Below are 22,145 nucleotides of genomic sequence, written 5' to 3' on the forward strand. Positions count from 1 at the left end.
TTAATTAATAACGGATTCATTCATAAATCATGGATGGATGATTCAAGATGAATCTATAGTTTAAAAGGAAAAACCATGACAAGGAGAAAGAGGGATCACTAAAATGAGTGTTTATTGTGTTCAAACTAAAAAATAAATCATCAACAAGTGAAATACAAAAATGTCCAAAAGTGCTTTTCTACTTTTAAGACAAAGCTTTGTGATTTTGTTTCATCAAAATGACATTAAATTGATACTATATTACTTTGTAGTTTTAATGTGTGTATTTTTTTCCTTTTTATTGCACATTATAATTATACATAACAGTGGAATTTATTATAATATATTCATATGTGCACACAATAAAACAACATAATTTCATCAATTTCTTTTTTTTATTGTTTTAATCAGTTATACACGACAGTAGAATGCATTTATGCACTTTGATATATCATACATAGATGGGATATAATTCCTCATTTTTCTGAGTGTACATGTTAAAGAAATTTTAAAAAAAATAAATAGAAGGGAGACCAGAAGAATAGAACAAGGGGATCAGGGGCAGGAAGGGAAGGGAAAGGGGAGGTACCTTTTTTTAAATTTGTTCTAATTAGTTATACATGACAGTAGAATACATTTTGACACATTGTACCCAAAGGTAGCACAACTTCTCATTCCTCTGGCAGTACAAGGTGCTGAGTCACACCAGTAGTGTAATCATACATGTATACAGGGTAATAATGTCTGTCTCATTCTACCGTCCTCCCCATCCCCACAGCCTTCCTCCCCTCTCCCATCTGCACCATCCAAAATTCCTTCATTCTTTCCTATCCCCCCACTATGGATCAGCATTCGCTTATCAAAGAAAACATTTGGCCTTTTAAAATTTTTTTTGCATTGGCTTATTTCACTTAGTATAATGGGTGTGTGTGTTTTGGATCTTATGGTTTTTTAAAGGATCTGTAGCCATAGGGAATTTATAAAATATTTACATTTAAGTGACATTGTATTTACATTATATTAAAACAATATTATTGTAGAAATGATTCAACAACACTGGGTGCCATAGGCATATATATATATATATATTTTTTTTTTTTTTTTCTTTGAAGAAGTTCCTGCTCATCCATTAAGTCAGAGAGATGCTGTACCAGGTTCATGGAAGAAATAAGGAATGAATAAATTATTTGCAGCACCCACTTTTGCAGCGTAATCAATTATGCATTCTGATTTGCATGGGGGAGGACTTTTGTTTTGTAAATGTTCCTTTGCAACTAGGGATGCAGAGTTTTAGCAAAAGTTCCTGTTTCATAATTTATCTTTGTCCATCACCCACTTGAGAACAGCGGGTTTCAAGCAATCTCACCAGGACACTCTGCTTTCAACAAGCAGCCCTAGTGATATAAGGCCAGGCAGCCCCTTCCACAGATTTCTTCCTCACCCTTGGGCACTGGAGTAAGGTAAGGAGACAGGGGACAAAGGGGAACGAACGCCTATCTGCTTCTTAATTTCTCCTCCACAAGATCATCACCCCAGGCAGATATCATCAAGGGAAGACTCTCCGGGTTACAACTGTGAGTTCACTGCTCAGACACCTGTTTCATTATGTCACTTTTAATCACTTCCTCATTTGAAATGCTTTTGTTTTTTGTGGTGCCAATACCATACTCTTAAATTTTCTTTAGGATCACAGAAGTAATGCTTACAGAAATGATAAACCATCGGAGGAGAAAGAATTGGTCCATCTGAGTAGTGTGTGAAAGGGAGAAAGACGAATAAAGAGATGGAGCTGCCGCAAGGAGATGAGATGGAAGAAGGGGAAGAAAAAGAGAGGAAAACCAGGTCTCCGCCTCAGGGTAAGGCTTTTTGGTGCAGAGTGTATCCTTTCTCAATGGGTGCCGTGAGTTCAACTAAATGAACAAAATGATATAAAAACATTTACCCTACCTGTGAAAAGGACACCTCTTGAGAGCTAACTTAATTATTCCTATGCAAAGCCAGTATCTAGAGTCTGAAGACCGAAATAGTTTTTACAAAACGCATGACTTCTTTGTTACAGTTTGTGTATGCTTTTCTGTTTCACTTTTTATCAGTTCCGCAGGAGAGGACAATGATGCAAAAAGTTTACCAGAAATGACTATTGAGTAACAGTCTTATCTTAAAATATGCTAGCAACTTGTTATGTAAAGTCATAGTTGCAGAAAAATTGGTTTCAATGAAGAATTATTTAGCAGATTGATTATACTATCTCTGGACTAGATTTTTTTTTTTTTGACCCATTTTCTGTCACAGAGGATTGGTCTGTTTGAATACATGGAGCAGCCAGCATGGATTCAACATCAGGTCTCTTAAAACAAGTATGCAAATATTTGGGAGGAGAGTTTTCAATTACTTGAAATTTAGGTTCAAATAAAAAAAGACCAGAGTGTCATTGCAGGGATTTGTATGCAGGGATGAAATTTAATGGATACCAAAAATAAAACAATTTCCACTTTTCATTTTCTAACCCTCTTTTGTGTACCATGCATGGAAAAGTAAATGAGCTTCCTATAAACAACAAGAAATTTGCTTAACTGTGAGAGTTATATAGAAATATCTCATGGAAATATGTTGTATCCTTCTCTGTTTTAAAATAACTTTTCCCAGTCTATCTAGTGTTCCACAATGTTCTTTGAGAGCAGATAACAAGATAAAAGTAATTTGCATTGAAAAGTCCTTGGTTTTGGTTCTTCTGTAAATCTTTGGTGGTGTTCTTGGATTCTTTATTAATGGTTAAAAACACGGACTTTTGTGTCAGACCCTGGATTTAAATCTAGTATGTCTATTTGCCTGAATGGTGGACAGATGTCCCTAAGGCTCCAGTTACTCCTCTGTCAAATGGGGTTGAGTTTTGTGCGCCTCCTAAATTTGTAGAGAGTTAAATAAGATGTTATATGAAAATGTGAATGCAGTGTTTGGTACATTGTAAGGGAACAACAAGTATTGCTTAGCTTTAACATTGGCATTAGCATTCTGAGTTTTATTTTTTTAAGTAATCTGGCATTTGCTAATAATACATTCACATTTAAATTTTGCACTTCAAATTTTAGAATCTGCATTCTCTGGTAAGGCTATATATAATAATGATGGTTCATTTGCAGTACTGATGATTTTGCAGATTTCAATACATATCTATGAGCACTTTAAAGCTTATTAGATATTTAAATACTTAAAACCTTAACAACCTTCTTCACAATTCTCATTTTTGTATTGCCATAAGTTACATTATGTGTAGAGAAGTTCTATACAAAAGGAATTTGTCTGTGGATATTTTTCTGAGCCTGAGTGGACTAGAGAAAATTTTATATAAATCTTATATGGCACACAATATGGTTGCTTCATAAAGATAACCAGTGGATTGAAATAAGAATATGATAATATTATCAAGGAACACTTTTGTAAGGACCACAGTTAGAAAATTTTCAGAGATGGGCTTTAGAGACTATATAATCTTGCTACTAATTAAGGATATTGCTTCTGTTAGGGTCCCAAAGGGAAATGATGGCACATTCTAATTTGGATAATTGAAGCATGGTTTATAAATAAGGGGACTATTATAAAATCAGGGATAAGGCTTATAGTGGAACACTGGGAAAGGATATCTAGAACCAGGAGGAGGAGAGTCATGCAAAGCAGACCAGCTCAGAGAAGCCCTGACCTTCTATGGAAGGGCACAGGCAGTCCTTCTGTTTGAAATTGATTCCCTGAGCTCATCCCCTGTCTCGGTTCTCCTGCCAGAGTTCTCTACTGGCCAAACCCAACAGAAGCCATGGGGCACACGTACCCATTAGAATAACCCATTCAGATCAGCATCCCAGGGCCAAAAGCCGGGTGGAGGCAGGGACAAGATGGATTTAGAGGAGCAAGCAGAAGATGTCACTCATACGCCAGCATTTTATAGAAATACAGGATTTATTTTCCCCTTATATTCAGCATTGGCAAGTGTTTATAAACATGCACTATATAAGATCTTCATAGAAATTTAGTTTTAAGGTGTTTTTGTTTTTGTTTTTACCAGAGAGGAAAGAACAATGGGGAGAGGGAACTAGGAATTTAAAGTCTACATTCTATAAAAGACTATTTTCTATAGGAGAGCGAGAGAGATAGTTGTACGCCTCATTAGTTCTGAGTATGTCCCTCTAAAAAGCCATTCAGGGCCCTAAGCTCTCTTTCACATGTGACTATGGTAAGATACAGCGCAGATCTACAACTTTTTCAACAAATTGTATTGACAGTCCCCAATGTCTGGGCATTGTGCGAGGCTTTGAGAAAAAAGTAGTAAATAAAACAGACACAATCCCTGCCCTTTTGAAGTTTATAGTCTAGTAGGTAAAGGAGGCAAATGATGTAGCAAAAGACTTAAATAGTTTCATATATTGGATTCTCAAGTGCTACAGAACACGGGACCACCAAGTGTGGAAGTATAATATTTACACATGAAAATTAGAACTGCAGAGCAGCCAGCAATGTACAAAGGGTTTTTAAGCAGTGCATTTCATCCCTCCCAAAAGAAACATCTTCAACTCAAATTTTAAGTAAGCCAGTTCTGGAAAAATATATCCAAATGTGGTTTGTGAGACAAGACAGTATGGCTACAAGGATCTAGAAAACTCTCCAATAAAGTAGCCAAAGAACTGTCCACATTAAAAGAATTGTTCTATTCTGCACTACCTAAAATAGTAGCCACTCATGGTGGGGACTATGAAGCACTTGAAATGCTGCTAATGAGACTGGGGAACTGAATTTTAAACTTTGTTTAAGTTTAATTAAATTTAATTAGCCACATGTAGGTAAGCTAAGATACAGTGCAGATCTAGAACAAGATATGTTAGCTGGGGCTTGCTGAGCACAGCTGCTTCATTTAACCTCCTTTCCTTTCAGACAGGGTTGATAACCATTTCTCCCCCCCACCCCCCCACACGCATAACATCATGTGCTGTGCAGGGTATCAAATAGGGAGAAATCAAAGACAGGCTAATAAAATAACAAGTGTTAGGAGGTAGAGAAATTGAAACTCTTGCACCTTGCTGGTATGAATGGAAAATGGTGCTTCTGTTGTCAAAAATGGTAAGATGCTTCTGCAAAAAATTAAACATAGAATTACTGTATGACCCAGCACTTCCACTTCTGTGTACGTACTCAAGAGAAATGAAGGCAGGGATTCAAAGAGGTATTTGTATTATGTTCTTAGCAGCATTATTCACAATAGCTAACAGATGGAAGCAACCAAGTGTCCACTGATGATGAATGCATAAACAATATACATGTATCATATATATTTATATTTATATATGATATATATTTATATATGATATATATATTATATAGCATATATTTATATGTACAAAAATATATATACATACCATAAAAATCAGATTATACATACACAAACACACACAGACAATGGAATATTTATTAAGGTTTAAAAAGGAAACAAATTCTGATGCTTTCTATGATGTGGATGAACATTAAAGACTTTATGCTAAACGAAGTAGACCAATCACAAAAAGATAAATATATGATTCCACTTATATGAGGTACTGAAAGTAGTTAAATTCATAGAGCCAAAGTAAAATGGTGGTTGTGAAGGGTTGGTGGGGAGAATAGGGAGTTGGTATTTAATGGGTACAGAGTTTCAGTTGGGGAGCATGAAAAAGCTCTGGAGATGTACAGTGGCAGTTACCTCACAATGTGAATGGATTTGATGCTGTAGAATTGTACATCATAAATGGTTACAATGGTGAAATTTATTTTATATATATATCAGAATAAAAGAGGAGAGATTAAACACATTCTCTAGCATGGAACAAAAGAAATGGTAGTTGATGATTACTACATGGTATGGGGAAGTGGGATTACCACTTGGCTGAAGGCTGTGACAGTGTCACATGCAGTTCAGATGGGTGGTTGCGTTAAATGACCTCCCACTCCTGAGATCTGATGGCTTTACAAACCCTGAAAATTTGGAATGCCAGTGGTGTCCATGATGACAAGTTTTCATATGGCACCATGTCCCTCTCCAAGTGCTGGCCTTACGGAACTATCTATAGTCCTCATGAGTTCCCATTTCTTAAAACAAAAACCAAAACAACAATAAGACCAAGAACCAAACTGGAGGTGAGAGCCAACTTTTCAACAAAATTTATAAAAAAGAAGACAAGCTGAGGGTGGAGCTCAGTGGTGAAGCACTTGCTTAGCATGCACAAGGCCATGGGTTCTATGCCATCTCTGCAAAATCAAATGCAGAAAAAATCCAAGAAAAAAATCCAAGAAGACCAACCAGGGATTTTGGTAGCAAACTGCCTTACTGACAACTTCAAACTAAGAGTATCAGAAATAGAACTCTTAATTCCCAACAATCCTCTCCTTGCCACCTCCCACCACCCCATTACCTACATCTCTGGCGGTCTTCCCCATCTCAACATAAGGGCCTCTTTTCTTCTAGCTGCCCTGAGTAAAAACTTAACTCTTCGACTCTTCTTTATCAATCCTACATTTCATTGATCATCAAGTCCTTGCAGAACCTGACCACTTCTCAGCTCCACTATTTCGGCTTCATATTAGTCAGCACTTTCTACAGAAACAATCAAGAGATTAGCTAGCTAGCTAATGCATATACAAATGTATTTATGAGGAATTGGCTTAGTTATGGAGGCCAAGAAGTCTCAAGACAGCATTCAGCAAGCTGGAGACCCAGAATAGGAGTTGATAGCGGAGTTCCAATCTGAGCCCACAGGCCTGAGAAGCAAGAGAGCCAATGGTATAAGTTTCAGTCTGAGTCCAAGTCCAAGGTGAGAGAAGACTGACATCTCATTTCAAAGACAGGCAGAGAGAGGACGCATGGTCCTGTACTCAGCCTTTGTGTTTGATTGAGGCCTTCATTGGGTTGGATGAGGCCCACTTGCTTGGGGAAGGGCAATTTGCTTCACTAAATCTACCAATTTAATATTAATCTCATCCAGAAACACACTTATGTTATACCCAGAATAATGTCTAGGCAAATATCTAAGCATGCCATGGCCCAGCCAAGGTGATGCATAAAATTGTCATGGCTACCTGCTTCCATCTTTGTCCCTTAGTCTATCCTCATTACAACAGTTCAGGCACATCATGTCACACCTCTGCTAAAAATTCTCTAGATGTCTCCTACCTTGATTAAAGTAAAATTTTAAAACTACCATGACCAGTAAGGCCCTATAGGTTAGGTTCTCCATCTCTAGCCCCACCTTCTCTTACTCTATTCTTCCCACACATGTTTCTCCAAAAAGCCAATCAGGCTCTTGCCTCAGAGTCTTTATATCTGCATACCTGTAAGCTTAAAGTGGTCTTAATCCAAAAATGCACACTGTTTCCTCCCTCAATGATTTTCTTATCTTAAAGGCCTGTGCAATAAATCCATTTTTAAAATGTAGCACTCCTCACCCCTCATATTTTCCTTCTTTTAAGTTAACTGTATTTTAGAACAGTTTTAGATTTACAAAAATAATGCAAAATGAACAGGGAATTCTCATAAACTCTGTTCCCAGTTCCTCCTATTATTACCCTCTTACCTTAGTATGATATTCTTATCACACTAATGAACCAATCATGATATTTGATTAACAAAAGCTCATACTTCATTTGGACTTCCTCACTTTTTACCTAATGTCCTTCTTCTGTCCCAGTATCCCATGTAGGATATCACATTATATTTAGTTTTCAGGTCCTTTAGGTTGTGGTGGTTTATTCAGACTTTCTTTGTTTTTGATGACTTTGACATCTTTGAGGAATATTGATCGGGATTTTGAAGGGTGTCCCTCTGGGTATTTGACTTTTTCTCCTCATAAGACCAGGGTTATGGGTTTGGGAAGGAAGACCATAGAGGGAAAGTACCATTTACCTCACCATATCAAAGGTACAGAGCATCAATATGATTTGTGGCAGTTGATGTTGACCTCGAGCACTTGGATAAGGTAGTGTTTCTTGGGTTTCTCCTGTAAAACTACTTTTCGTCCTTTCCATGCTGTACTTTTTGGAGGGAGACACTATGCACAGCCCAAACTTAGAATGGAGAGTCTCTTCCTTGGGAGCAGAGTATCTACAGAAAATATTTAGAATTCGGGGGGGGGGTGTCTTCTCTTCCCATTTATTTATTCAATAATTTATTCATACGAAAATGGACTCACGAATATTTTTTACTTTGAGTTGCAATCCGGTGTACAAATTGTTCTCATCTTTGGCCACAGGAGCTCTTTCAGTCCTTCCCTGCGTGGTTTGACATTCCCCCATCAACGCAGGGTGTGTGTGTGTGTGTGTGTGTGTGTTTTACATAAGACACACTTTCTCCATTTCTCTCTCTACACTAAATTTACTGCCAGAGCCTTGAGGGCGAAATCTTGGCAGGACTTTTACCACAGTGGCAGCCTTAGTGTTATCCAGTGAATGAATGGACAGGGCTGGCGTCGAGGTTCACTTGGCCTGTCCTAGGCTGGCCATGGGAAGGCTGCATACAGGTTGCTGTGACCCCCGCCTCCCGGGCCTCCGCCTCGCAGGTCGGGGCTGGCTCAGGGCTGGCCACAGCCTCTGGCAGCCACACCCACCTCCCAACAGTTTCAAGCGTCCTGGCCACGGAAACGCACTGGACTGCAAATGTCACCAGCTCAGCGGGGTTTCCCCGGGCAAGTCCAGTGCCCCGGACCGGGCCCACCTTCCTGGCCTGGGGGCTAGAGAAGAGGGGAGGGAATGCCTGAAGCGGAAAACACTCTCACAGGCTTGACCAAGCCGCCCACGGCAGCGTCTGGGGGCGCACGGGTGAGGCCACCGCGTGTCCGGGGTTCCGGGCAGTCAGCAGGGCGCTGACTGCAGTTGGGGCGGGAACCGGCGCGCGGAGAGCGCTGCCGTCCCGGGGCGGGGCGTGGTCCCCAGCTGTGGTGGCTTCCCCAAGCGGCGGGGGCTGGGCCGGAGGCGCCCAGATGCGGCCGCGGTGGCGCGGAGCTCGGGCGGCGGTGGATGATCCCAGCCTCGGCGGCGGCGGGAGTCACGAAGAGCGGAGCGGCGGGGAGGCGCTCAACAGGTTTCCCCGGCGTAGGGGCGCCCACCGCGGGACGTGCGCCCGAACAGCACGGACTTGTAGCCTCGCACGCTCGCCCCGGATCGTGGTTGGTTTTTTTCTTTGTGGGTCCCCTTCCCTCTCCCTAACTCGCCCGGAGCCGGGACGCGCCTGTCCCGCTGAGCGCAGAGCGCGGGGTACGGGCGGGACTCCAGCTGCTGGGTGCCGGATGCTGTACGGTAAGGTAGGATTACGGATCTGTCAGGTCCCCACGCCGCCTGTAGGTATGTTGGGGACACACGGCATTGGGTTTCTCCTGTAGAGAGGAATGCCGTTTAAATCTTCATTGTTATTATTTTTTAATTATAGAGGACAAGAGATTGAGGATTTAGTGCTTCGTAGGAATTATTTCAAACCTACCTGTTGAGAGGCAGCATTTACTAAGCATCTAACTAGGACCACTTTTAAGTTGAAAGGTTGAAGTGTTATTGTTTTAATTAAGGGGGACTGCATTTCAGTTCGATCACATCTTCACTTCCTATAGGGTACTCTTTCTCAAAAACACCAGAGTGAATACTCCTTGACTTGAACTTGATGATATGGCTCAGGAACCAGGAAACATGGAGACATTGATACGGCCTTGAAACAGTTTCCACAGAAAGCCTTTTTTTCGTTAATAGAGAGAAGTAGTGGCAGCGCCTAGAACCACATTGTACCGGGAGGGAATTCTCTCCTTTTCTACTCTCCACTGACAGCAGAGATGTGCATGACTTCCTGTGGTTCTCACGCACTTGTTTAAGCCATTTCTCAGCAAAGGGAGGAGTTGTTATTTGCACATGAGTATCCAAAAATGACTCACAGGACCGCTTTCTTAATTGTGAGACCTTGTTAATGAACTTTTGAAAAGTTTGTGCTCCGTGCTTCATCTCCTTCCCCCACAACCATATTTAAAATAAAACTACAGATGTGAAATACCTGTGCTGCCAAACTGGGGCAGGCCGGGTAAAAAGTAACTATTCAAGTTTTCAGTTTCTCAAAGCGCCTAATGGGACAACATACCAGCTACAGTCACTAAGCTGATCTAAGATAACTCTTAAAATCATGTGCTTTGCCACAGAAGCCCAAAAGAAAATTAATTTCATCATTTAGTAACCGTTTTACTATTACTTTCACAGTATGGTAAAAATAAGTCATTTTATGAAGTGATTGTAAGTCCTCTGAAATCAAATATTTCAGACAGTTTGTCTTTACTAAATGGGTGCTAGAATCACATGAAAATTGTTGAAGAAGGTGGATATCAGAGTTGAGAAATTAAAATGTTAAAGCAGACAAGTTCCACTGTAGCTTTTAGAAAAGGACCCTACAGGATGTCAACACACAGTAGGGAGAGGGAACTGGCAACTCCCTGGGAGCTGACTTGAGCTGAGTTCCACCTGAGACAACAGTTCCCAGGCACCCTCTGTGCCAGCTTCTTTACCTAGCTCTGGTTGTGCAACCAGCACAGGGCCTAAAGATTCAGGGAAGGCCAGCAAGTTATATTGGAAAATTCAATATAGCAAGATGGGTGCTATCATAAGTCTACAACCAGAGTGGAGTTTCTATCCCAGTCTTACTGATGTTTCTGCAGTTCTGGGATTTGGAATGCATTAGGTCATTGCTGAAAGAACAGGGAAGGTTTTAGTTGAGTCATCAGCTTATCTTTGTAGGCAGCCTATTCTTCCTTCAACAAGTGGTTTAAAAATACACTTGAGAGGTATGATTTTAAGGAATTTGAGTTAACCATATTTCATATGACCTAATGACCATATAAAAATAAACCATCTATTATCACCCCTGAATAATTGCAGGCACTTTCAGTTATGTGCCTTTTAACAAATGGAGTGGCTAATTAATAGCTTATAACTTTATAACACTATATTGAAGCAACTTTATGCTCATTATTCTTGTACAGAAGTCTGTCCTGATCTGAGGTTTGGCTTTCCATGACTTCAGTTCCCTGGGGTCAACTGAGCTCCAAAATATTAAATAAAAACTTCACAAATAATAAAACATTTTGAGAGACAAAGAGAGAGGAAGAGAGGCCATATTCACATAAATTTTATTACAATACATTATTATAATTGTTCTACCTTAATATTATTATTAATCTCTTCCTGTGCCTAATGTATAAATTAAACTTTATCATAAGTGTGTGTATAAAAATACAGTATATATGGGATGAATATTATCCAGTTTTAGGCATCCACTGGGAGTCCTTAGACCATATTTTCCAAGGATAAATGGAACTACTATATGTTAAATTTTCCCATTTCTCTGAGATAGTCAACCAGAAGAGGAACCAATGCTAAATTTTTACTTAAATTTTCACATTTCATTTCTCCTTTGAGACTCTCAAAGTTACATTTTCTATGAGAAAAAAAAAAGGTTAAGAGTTTTATTTATCACTGTGCTCCCTGATCTTGACAAAGGCCTGAGTCATGACAGGTATAAGAAGTATTTATTGATTTGAATAATGAACCTTACATGAGAGGAGGAGCTGTTTGGCAGATGGAGAGGTAGGAGACCCCAAAGAAAGAAGAACACATACAGCAGAGTGCAACAGCATTGTGTGGTCAGGAAACTCCAGCCTGTGGTGTGGGCACTGGGGGAGGGCTGGAGAGACAGGCAGGGCCAGATCACCAAGGTCCATGTGCCAGGTAAGAGCTGTGGTTTTATTCTAGATACCTTTGAACAAACGGATGGTGTTGTCAGACACATGTTTAAAAAGCAAAACAATTTAGGGAAATAAGGCATAGAGTAGAATAGCTGAAAGTGACCTTGACCTTACATTATTGTAATATCCGAGGTGAGAAATTAAAGAAGGCTTTAATGAGGCAGTGACAGTGAGCAATGGAAAAGGGGGAAGGAGCTGAGAGATGTGCAATGGGTAGAACCCAGTTGCAGCTTTAAAGTGTACAGTGAGAAAGGGGGAGGAGTTAAGATGATACCTGCATTTCTAGTTAATGACAGGATAGGATCATCCTACTAAGTGGAAGAAAAGGTTTGGGCTGGTGGATGATGAGTAGCTTGCACAGTACTTGACATATAATCAGTGCTCTCCTTAAACAGTTTTGGATGGTTAATAATAGCTAAATACCTGCGCCACATACTGTCCTAAGTTCATTACATGGATTAAGTCCTTTACTCCTTACAGGAACCTGTGAGAGAAGAAGCTACCTTGATGGGTGGAAAAAGTGCAATGTTAATAGTTGACAGAGCCAGGAATTGATCCCAAGCACCAAAGCATGCATTCTAAACCACTCTGCTCTAATATGCTTCTCAGTGAACAAATGAGGCTTTGGACTATGTGAACCCAAGTTGGAGTCATTCTCATCCCAGCAATTCTTCCCCTGCCAGGAATACCCCCAATACACAAGATAGGCCTTCAGAGGCCCTCTTGTGCCATAAGGCACCCCTTCATCACCATTATTCAAAAAAATACACAATTGATCTAGGAATAAATGTGGAGAGATCAGAAATTTCTCCTGGGAATTTAAACATTTTAATGGAGACTCACAGGACCTGAAGTTTCCCAGAACTTCAACCATTGTTTCCACAGGGCTGTCTTGGTTACCATGCTTTCCCAGCATTGTATATTCAGCTCTTGATGTTTCTTTTTTCTTTTGGGGTACTGTCTATTGAACCTAGGGTCTTGTGCATGCCAGGTAAGCTGTGGACCACTAAGCTATACCCCAGATCTTTTTATTTTATTTTGAGCTAGCCTTTCACCAAGTTGCGGAGGCTGGCCTCAAACTTGCATCATCCTGTCTCAGCTCCTGAGTGGTTGGGATTAGAATGTATGTGTGTCCACTTTAGTTGGCAGCTTTTTGTGTTTCTTAGGTGTATTTTGTTGCTAAGCTCTTCCACAGGGAGGCAGGAAGCCTGGCTTGACAGGAGGTTATTAATCTATGGATTGGGCTATTGGTGGAAGAGTCACCTAGCAAAAGTAGGTAGGGACGCACCAACTTCAAATCATATGTCCCTGCCTTGTGATCTGTCATCTGTGGCCTATTTTGTTCTGGTTTTACCCTGAAACAGGTGCCTTACCTGCCTCTCCTGCCTCTGCTGTGTCCTTGCCCTCTAGGTTTTAGCTTGGAAGAATGATTCCAGTTTCTTGGATTCAGATCTTGATTTCTATTTGAGGTATCTAAGTAGATGCTTTGGTCCCCCAAAAGGCATTTGGAACAACAACCCTATCCCTCCCACTACCCATCAAAATATCTAGCCCAAATTCATCACTATTCTGTTTGATGATTCAAGCTACCCTGATTTGGGTTGACACCCTGATTTTTGTTCAGAAAGCAGGATCTGATTATCTTTTCCTCAAAGACTGTCAGTTTGGACCAATTAAGAATTATAAACAATGGCCGGGCATGGTAGCACATGCATGTAATCCCATAGGTTTAGGAGACTGAGGCAGGAGGATTATGAATTCAAAGCCAGGCTCAGCAATTTAGCAAGGTCCTAAGCAATTTCGTAAGACTCTGTCTCAAAATAAAACACAAAAAGGTCTGGGGATGTGGTTAAGCGCCCCAAGGTTCAATCCCTGGTACGGAAAAAAAAAAAAAAAAAAGGAGTTATAAACACTGAATTAATGTTGTACCCAAACTGAATCAGCAAAGTTGCTGGAAATTTTAAGCTCTAAAATGTTCAGATATCTAAAACTTAAAGTTTTAAAAGTTTTCTTGTCATATGAATTACGTGTTTAATTTGACGTTTCTTCAGATTTACCAGGAGATCAAGATGTTGTTAATTGCCCACTGTATGAGAGCCACAGAAGGCTTTCTGGGGTGATCCACATACCTGTCCTTGGTTTTAATTCTGTATGTCCAGCTATAATCCATTCAGTGCTTGGATAATAAGAAAGGGAAAGGTTTCGGCCAATATTTCATGTAGGTTTGTCCTGCTTCTTCACTTCTTTGGTTTTTCTGAGAGATGGGAATTGCTGGAATTGAGCACTCTGGTAGATCTGAGTCCCCTCCCAGTGCTAACCATTCTGTGATTTTCCCTGGCAGTGAAGCCCTCTGTCAGCTGAGCCCTTGTGGGCCACTCCTTCTGAACTTATGAATACCGTCCATTGGCTGTGTGTCTCACTCAGGTTCCTTGTAAAGCTTCATAATTTCCTAATTTTTAGTGTAAATCAGAGTTTTAGAATGGATAATTCTCAATTACCTTTGAGATAATTAAATTTTTTTAACTGAAAGTTGTTTCTTGATCTTTTTAGTGAATACTAAGATAATTCAGGTGCCAAGTCTCCTAGAGTAGTAATTCCATAGCATATACCCAATTGTTCTACTTGTTTCCCTATCCAAAGATATGGAGCAATGTTCCTTGCGTAACTTATTGGGTAATGATATACAATTTCAGCTTTTCGGAATAGTGGAAATTACTCTTCATATGGAAACTGAGAATTTCCATGTGAAACAAATATTGTTCTGTCTGTTTCTCCATTTTAGGCTTACAGTCATGCACATCTCTTCTCCTGATTTTAGTTATAATTTTCTACTATGTACCTTGTCATATTGATTGGTGACACAAATCTATTGATTTGGGGTACAGTAAGATATAGTGTGTAAACTGAATTTCATAATATTTCTGTATTTCCCCCCTCCCCCTCCCCTATTCCCTGATCACTGTATGGTAAACCAACATAATATGTTTAGGTGACAATATTATGTAGGTCTATATTATTTACAAACTTTTCCCATATGTATTCTCTTTTAATTCTCATAACAGCCTGAAAAACAGTATTACTATTGTTGTTGTTGTGTCTGTATTAATGTTTAATAGAGGAAGGAAGCTCCAGAGAAATTGAGTGACCACCTCATACCCTAGATGTTGTGTGCAGAGGTCAGCTACATTATTCTGTCAGTTCTTGATGGAAAGAGGCAAGTTCACTGTTGCAGGACAAGTTCCCAGGAAGCAGACACCATGAGACTTTTGCATAGGAAGTTTTTATTGGGAAATGATCTGGGGATGACACAGGGTAGAGAGGGGAAATGGCAGGATTGCTTAGAGGGAGAAATGGAATTTCAGTGTGTGCACAACTCTAAGCTTTGGGGCTGGGATGGCCTTCAGAATTGTTTCGCCACCATGAAGCAAGTGTGCTAGACTGCAAAGCTGTATATCATGTTATGGGACTGAATGTTGCAGGCAGTGGGCAATTGTAAAACAATAGTGGGTATTTGTATATCTAAACATAATAAAAGAACTGTAAAAAAGCAGGATAAAAGATTTTAAAACGCTACACTCTTACAGGGCATTTGCTGTGAATGGAGCTTGTAGGACTAGAAGTTGCTCCAAGTGAGCAAATATGTAGGCCTAGGATGTGACTGGATCTACCAGAGACTTTACAAACACAGTTTTTTCGCTAGCAAGAAGAAGAAGAAGCCATAGCACTCAGGCTATGTTAATTAATTAATTAATTAATTTTTTGTACCAGGGTTTGAACTCAGGGCACTCGACCACTGAGCCACATCCCAGCCCTATTTTTGTATTTTATTTAGAGACAAGGTCTCGCTGAGTTGTTTAGTGCTTCACTTTTGCTGAGGCTGGCACTGAACTCACAATCCTCCTGTCTCAGCCTTCTGAGGTGCTGGGATTACAGGCATGTGCCACCACACCCAGACGTTAAATTTATTTTTAGAATATTTTTCTTCCTTCAACAATAAATTAAACTTATCTTATTGTAGCTTTTTTTAGTATAAACTTTTACATCTTTAAACACCTTTTGACTCTTGTAATAACAGCTTAAAACACATGTACATGGTACAGCTGTATACATTTGTTTCTTTATGGCCTCATTCTATAAGCTTCATTTCTGTTTTTCAATTTAATTTTATTGTGTTTATTTATTTTTATTTTTTGGCTGTTTAATTTTTGTTTGTTTGTTTGTTTAAAACCAGGATGCAAACACACATTGGTCTAGGCCTGGACAGGGTTGGGATCACCACTGTTACTGCCTTCCACCTCCACATCTTATACCACTGGAAGGTCTTCAGGGGCACTGACAGGCTTGGAACTGTCACCTGCTATGGTCACAAGGCCTTCTTCTGAAGCACCTGCTGAAGGATCTTCCCAAGGCTGTTCTTGAGATGTTGTTACTTTTATCAGAAATATATTGGTGGTGAGTTGCTTGGTTGGTTTGTTGTTTTAATCATAGATTTGCTCAAAAGCAGATAATGTACCATGAACATTCCTCTCTATTAATGAAAGCCTTTTGGTGTTGGAGTCCATGTTTTTAGACTTTTTTAAGGGACCTGTTGAGATCTACAGAAGCTTCTACATACCATTCACTGTGAATGTTCTTGGTGATTCTTCTTTTCTTCTGCATTTTCCTTTTCTCTTGCTTCTACTTCAGCTGTAGGCTCACCAGGCTGTAGTAATTTCTCAGCTCCGTTGTAATCTTATGGGACCATGCTCATACAGCTGCCTGTCTGTGAGCAAAATGTTGTTAGATAGTGCATAACTACATTAGGCTACAATTCCCCCCCCCAACCCCTTTTTTCCTAAACCCTTGATCGGTCCCAAACCTGTCCAGTGAATCTTAGTGTGTAACCTATAAATTATAAACATCAGAATTACGTAGAATATCTCAAAACAAAAACTAAAATACCAAACAAAAAGAGAAAGAAAAATCCAGAAAACAAAAGTCCAGGGCCACATTCTAGATCCACTGGAACAACCTATGGGTGAAGCCCGTGAATTCACATTTTCAGCAGGTTTTCCCCAGATGATTCTGACACATGCTCTAATTTGAGAACTATTGCTCTAAAACCTTATGCCTTTGATGACAACCAGGCATGTTGGGATTTTTCAAATTGCCTAGAAGCCCTCAACAGAGGAGCAGGCTTGAGCCTGCTGAGTCCCAGCAGGCTTGATATAGTGAGAGTCGTCCCTTGCTTTCCATTTAAATTTCTGAAGTGAACAAGAAAGAGTCTAGTCCAAATTTTTTGGCTAGCAAGAAGAAGAAGAAGCCGTAGCAACAGGATGAGGAGGAGAACGAGGAGGGGGAGGAGAAAAAGGAGGGGGAGGAATAGGAAGAAAAAGAAGAAGAGGAAGAAGGAGGAGGAGGAGGAAGGGGGAAGAGGAAGGGAGGGGAGGGGAGGGGGAGGTGTGCCCCTGGCTTGACCTTTCACTATCTCGGGCAGCAGGACAAGACTTGCCCAATGGCTGCAGACAAAGGAGGGGAATCCATGAATTTACAGGAATTAGTAAACTTTCTAGAGTATTGGGAGGTTCTGGGAACTCTTAAGCCAGATGAAGTTTTGAGGTATTATCATAAAACTTCAATGACCATCTAATAGGATCAGCGAATCTTTTGGAAGGAAGGTTAAACATTCATAAATGCAGGCAAATATATTGTCTAAGTCACTGAAATAGGCAATAATTTTTTTTAAAGGGGAAAGCACTTTAGCCTGTCAATTTTGTGTCAGATCATTGCAGGAAATACTAGTCACTCAAAGAATAATCTGATAAACTGCTAGGACACTTTGGTGTGTCTTATTCCCTCCTGCAGCACCAAATTGCTGTCGTTTCTATGCCCTCCATGCTTCATGCCTCTGTTCAGATTGTCTCTATCTGGGTCCCCTTCCCCTTCTCCCTACCCAGATAATGCCTGTTAAAACACTTTGAATGAGCTCAGACACCATCTTCTCTAGGAAGCTTTCCTCCCCATCAAGGCGATTGAGTTTGACATCTTCCACTGAGCTGTCAAAGTGCTCCCATGGATCTCTCTATTATTGCATTTATTATCATTATTCTCCCTTCCAGCCTGTGAGGACAAGGAATGCCTTTCTCATCTCTGTGTACAAAAAAAAAGCTAGCCTCATAAAAAAATTAAATTAAAATAAGCATTCAGTGAGCATATTTATTCATCAAGTATCTATTGAGGATTTCCTAGATACTGGATGCTTAGGAGGGCATTGCAAACACAACAGGTACAGCCCCTGCCCCTGGGGAGCTTATGGGTGAGCATTAAAGAAAAAAAAGAACAATTAAGAACACTATGCTATTGTAGAGCTGGGAACCCAGCCTAGCCTAAGGTTGAAGAAAATGTCTCATTCTCATGAAACATAACTTATATCAAAATAGAAGCTAGGAGGCTGACTTTTGTGACAAGACAGGGAATCTCTTTTTTTTTTGGGGGGGGGGTACTGGGGCACTCAACCACTGAGCCACATCCCCAGTCCCTATTTTGTATTTTATTTAGAGACAGTCTCACTAAGTTGCTTAGTGCCTCGCTGTTGTTGAGGTTGGCTTTGAACTTGAGATCCTCCAGTCTCAGCCTCCCTAGTTGCTGGGATTACAGGCCTGTGTCTCTCCAACCAGCATCAGGGGACCTCTTTTTAACAAAGGAAGATCTTTGGGTCTATCTAGTTCGAAAACATTGATTAATCTTTCACATGTGTGTGTCCAGTATGTGAGCACACATGTTGGCAAGGAGACAAGAAGAAAAGGACTCTTCCATTTATTGAGTAAAACAGACAGTAAGAAACAAGGAGTTTTTGTGTGTCTTGCTCAATGTGTCATTATTAGGAGTGAGTTTGTTCATCAATATGTAGTTTGTTCATCAATATGTAATATGCAGTGCAGGAAAATAAACTGACAGCTCTGAACATATAAACTTTCATTACAGATTTTAGAAAATTAAGGATCTGATTGTTTGGCTTAGGAAGGTGCTTGACAGATCAGCCTTTGGGTTTTGTTGGGGGACCATGGGGAAGCACATCTACTCAGAGGAGGGTGTCTGTTCTGACTTCTCATCTTTTCACTTCACCTTCAATGCTTCATGAGAGAGGCAGCAACACTGGTGTAGCAATTCATAGTCTCCACCCGGTTTAGCAGCTCACGCTGGCTCCTTTTTCTCCTTTGGTGACCACATCTTGCTCTGTTATTATTATTATTCCTTCTTATTTCTCACAGTAAGTTGTAAGCTTAATTGGGTATAGGAACAACTACTTTTTGGTTGAACCCAGGGGCACTTGAACACTGAGCTACATCTCCACCCCTTTTTATTTTTCATTTTCAGACAGAATCTCACTCAGTTGCTGAGGCTGATCTTGAACTTGTGATCCTCCTGCCTCAGCCTCCCAAGCCACTGGGATTCAGGCATGTACACTGCATCCAGCAGGATTTAACTTTTTGATTAAAAATTATTAATAAAGTTATTTTTGATTGGTACATCATATTTTATTCATTTGTGGGACATAGTGTGACTTTGATAGGTGTATACAACGTGGAATGAGTAAATCAAGCTAATTAACAGATCCATCACCTTGTTTGCCTATCATTTTTTATGGTGAAACATTTTAAATTTGCTCTCTTATTTTGAATACACAATACATTATTGATTAAAGTCATACAAGATCTCAAAACCTCTTCCTTCTGTCTATCTGGAACTTTGTACCTTTTGAGCAACAATTCCATCATTCTTCCCCCTCCCTGGGCTCCATTAACCATCACTCTGTGCTCTATTTCTGAGTTCAATTGTATTAGGTTTCAAATAAGTGAGATCATGTGGTATTTTTCTTTCTGTGCCTGACATATTTCACTTAGCACAATGTCCTCCAGGTTCATGCATTCTGTCACAAATGATAGGAGGTTTCCCCCTCTTAGAGACTGAATAGTGTATTGTGATGAACCTATATTTTCCTTATCCTTGATTTTTTTTAACCTTTGAATTTTTGTAGTATTTTTATTGCAATGCACTTTCATTTATTATATTCAATAAATGAATAATCCTAAAGTTAGTATCTAAATGAACAGGCAGCCCTTGGGTTGAAAAAGAAACCAGATTGACATGGTAATACATGCCTATAATCTCAACAACTCGAGAGCTGAGAGGCAGGAGGATCACAAGTTTGAAGTCAGCCTGGGCAACTTAGCTAGACCCTATCTCAAAATGAAAGTAGAAAGATAGAAAGGGTTAGGGGTGTAACTCGGTGGTAGAGAGCTTCTGGGTTCAAATCCCCAGTACTAAACAAACAAACAAAAACATTTCTTGTTTAACCTGAAATCACAAACTGAATATGCCAACTGCTATCATGTGCATATTTAACTTCTGATTTTCTACCTTGAAAACCTCCCGGTTGACTAATCCTAGGTAAGCACAGGTGAAGTCACCACAAAGCCACACTTTGCTGGCATAGGAGAGGGGTGTGTAATACTCTGCTGTGTCCCATGTAAGTCAATTTGAACTCCAGCATCTCGACAACATAGACACCAAAAAGATGTAACTAAAAAACAGAAGGCAAGAGGATGTGTAAGTCAGCCTCGAAGGATGCGTTAAGTGAATAGATGCCTTTCCATGCTGTCCTACGGCCTATCTGTCAAGGATTCACAAGTCTTTCGCCCATCCTTTATGTATTCCTTCAATTTAGTTCAAGTATTATTTAGTTTATGTTCTTATTTCTTATGTCTTGGTTTTATTGTAAATTCTGTATAAAAGCAGCATTTGAAAGATCAGGAAATAATTCTAGACATTTGTTCTTAAACTTTCTATTGTGTGTAGGTTGCTAAAGTCTAGGGTAATTGGTTTAGCCATTTCGAATCCAGTCGAAATCTTGAATTTGAATTTTTTGTTAAAGGCTGTGGTGGCAAAATGGAATCTTTTCTCTTTGAAAATGCATGGCACTTTAGAGGATGGAGCGTGTTCATCAAGGACTCAGATTATAGTAGTGTCAACTCACCTGAAAAGATTAACTGTTGGCAGAGGAAAGTCCTGCTTAGTCAGCATATTTTTCTTATTTGGTTGGAAGATTTCTCAAGTTATTAATTATGCTGAAACATTGGGTGCTATACGTTTCTCCTTTTTGTTGACATCTAAGTTTAAATACACCCACCACTGTTAGCAGCAGCATAAACACAATAAATATATTCGTTTTTATTATTTCAGTTTAGTCCCAACAACTAAAGCATAGATAAATTGTGTATTCTGGTCATTCTGGTCATATTTTGTCATTTTTTGCTAAGTTAGTAAGTCTAAACTAGGATCTTATTTTTAATTCATATTTCTTTGTTAAATAGCTGATAATATTTCACATTTTTGAGACTATTTTGTCTCTTAAAGATTGTCTTTCTGCATATTTGCCCCATTTTTATTATTATATAATTTTCTTATTAGTTGGGATTATCTCTTTATGCAGTAGTGATTATTTTCATTATGTCTATTTTGGTAAAAACATTTTTTTCTCAACCTCTGCTTTAATTTTTAATGTTATGTATTCTTTTTTTTTTTTTTGGTTGTTCAGAAATTTCAATTTTTGAGTGTATGTGTATTAGGAATTGAGCTCAGGGGCCCTTTACCACTGAGCTACATCCCAGGCCCTATTTATTTGAGAGTGTCTCACTTAATTGCTGTGATTGGCCTCTAATTTGTGATCCTCCTGCCTCAGCTTCCTGAGTCACTGGGATTACAGTTGTGTGCCACCATGCCCACACAGAAATTTCAAATTTTATGCATAGAATTTGGTTGGTTTTCTCTTTTATATATCTTCCACAGCCTCAAATTTCATAGAAAGTTATTATTATCCTTAAATATTGGTACATTTGCCTTTATTTTCTATTAATATTTTGTTATTGATTTTGCATTTTTAATTCTTTGATAACTCTGAGGCTTATTATGGGTTTATGGTAAGGATTAGAGAGAATGGAGTTTTGTCTAACTAAATAAGCCAGCTTGGTTGCATATTCATTGATATATATATATATATATATATATATATATATATATATATTTTTTTTTTTTTTTTTTTTTTTTTTTTGAGGGACTGGGAATCAAACCCAGGACCTTACACATGCTAAGCAAACACTCTTACCACTGAGCTCCATCCCAGCCCTGCTTACATTTTTTTTTTACCATATTATTTTGATGGCTTCTTGTTCATATACTAACATTTTTAATGTTATACTGACATATACTAACATTTTATTTTATTTTATTTTATTTTTTTTTTTTAATATTTATTTATTTTTTTAGTTCTCGGTAGACACAACATCTTTGTTTGTATGTGGTGCTGAGGATCGAACCCGGGCCGCACGCATGACAGGCGAGCACGCT

At 39.4% G+C, this 22,145-nt stretch overlaps 1 protein-coding gene across 3 annotated transcripts in view; it reads left to right on the forward strand.

Moving 5' to 3' along the window:
• The first annotated feature begins 1,302 nt into the window (after positions 1 to 1,302).
• Stx11 (syntaxin 11) overlaps positions 1,303 to 22,145 on the forward strand; it is a 47,006-nt gene continuing 26,163 nt past the window's right edge. Inside the window, exons 1-2 of one of the 3 annotated variants that reach the window (XM_046450799.2) lie at positions 1,303 to 1,439; positions 1,665 to 1,835. In XM_046450799.2, coding sequence (XP_046306755.1) covers positions 1,763 to 1,835 — 73 coding nt within the window. In that variant the 5' untranslated portion in view covers positions 1,303 to 1,439; positions 1,665 to 1,762. Of the gene's footprint in view, positions 1,440 to 1,664; positions 1,836 to 8,604; positions 8,809 to 8,946; positions 9,156 to 22,145 lie in introns of those variants that run through there. The other 2 variants (XM_046450813.2, XM_046450807.2) reach the window with 2 other exon arrangements.

Source organism: Marmota monax, unplaced genomic scaffold (genome assembly GCF_021218885.2).
Source record: "Marmota monax isolate L192 unplaced genomic scaffold, Marmota_monax_Labrador192_F-V1.1 WCK01_AAM20220418_F8-fsc00030, whole genome shotgun sequence".
In the NCBI taxonomy this organism is placed as follows: Eukaryota; Metazoa; Chordata; class Mammalia; order Rodentia; family Sciuridae; genus Marmota; species Marmota monax.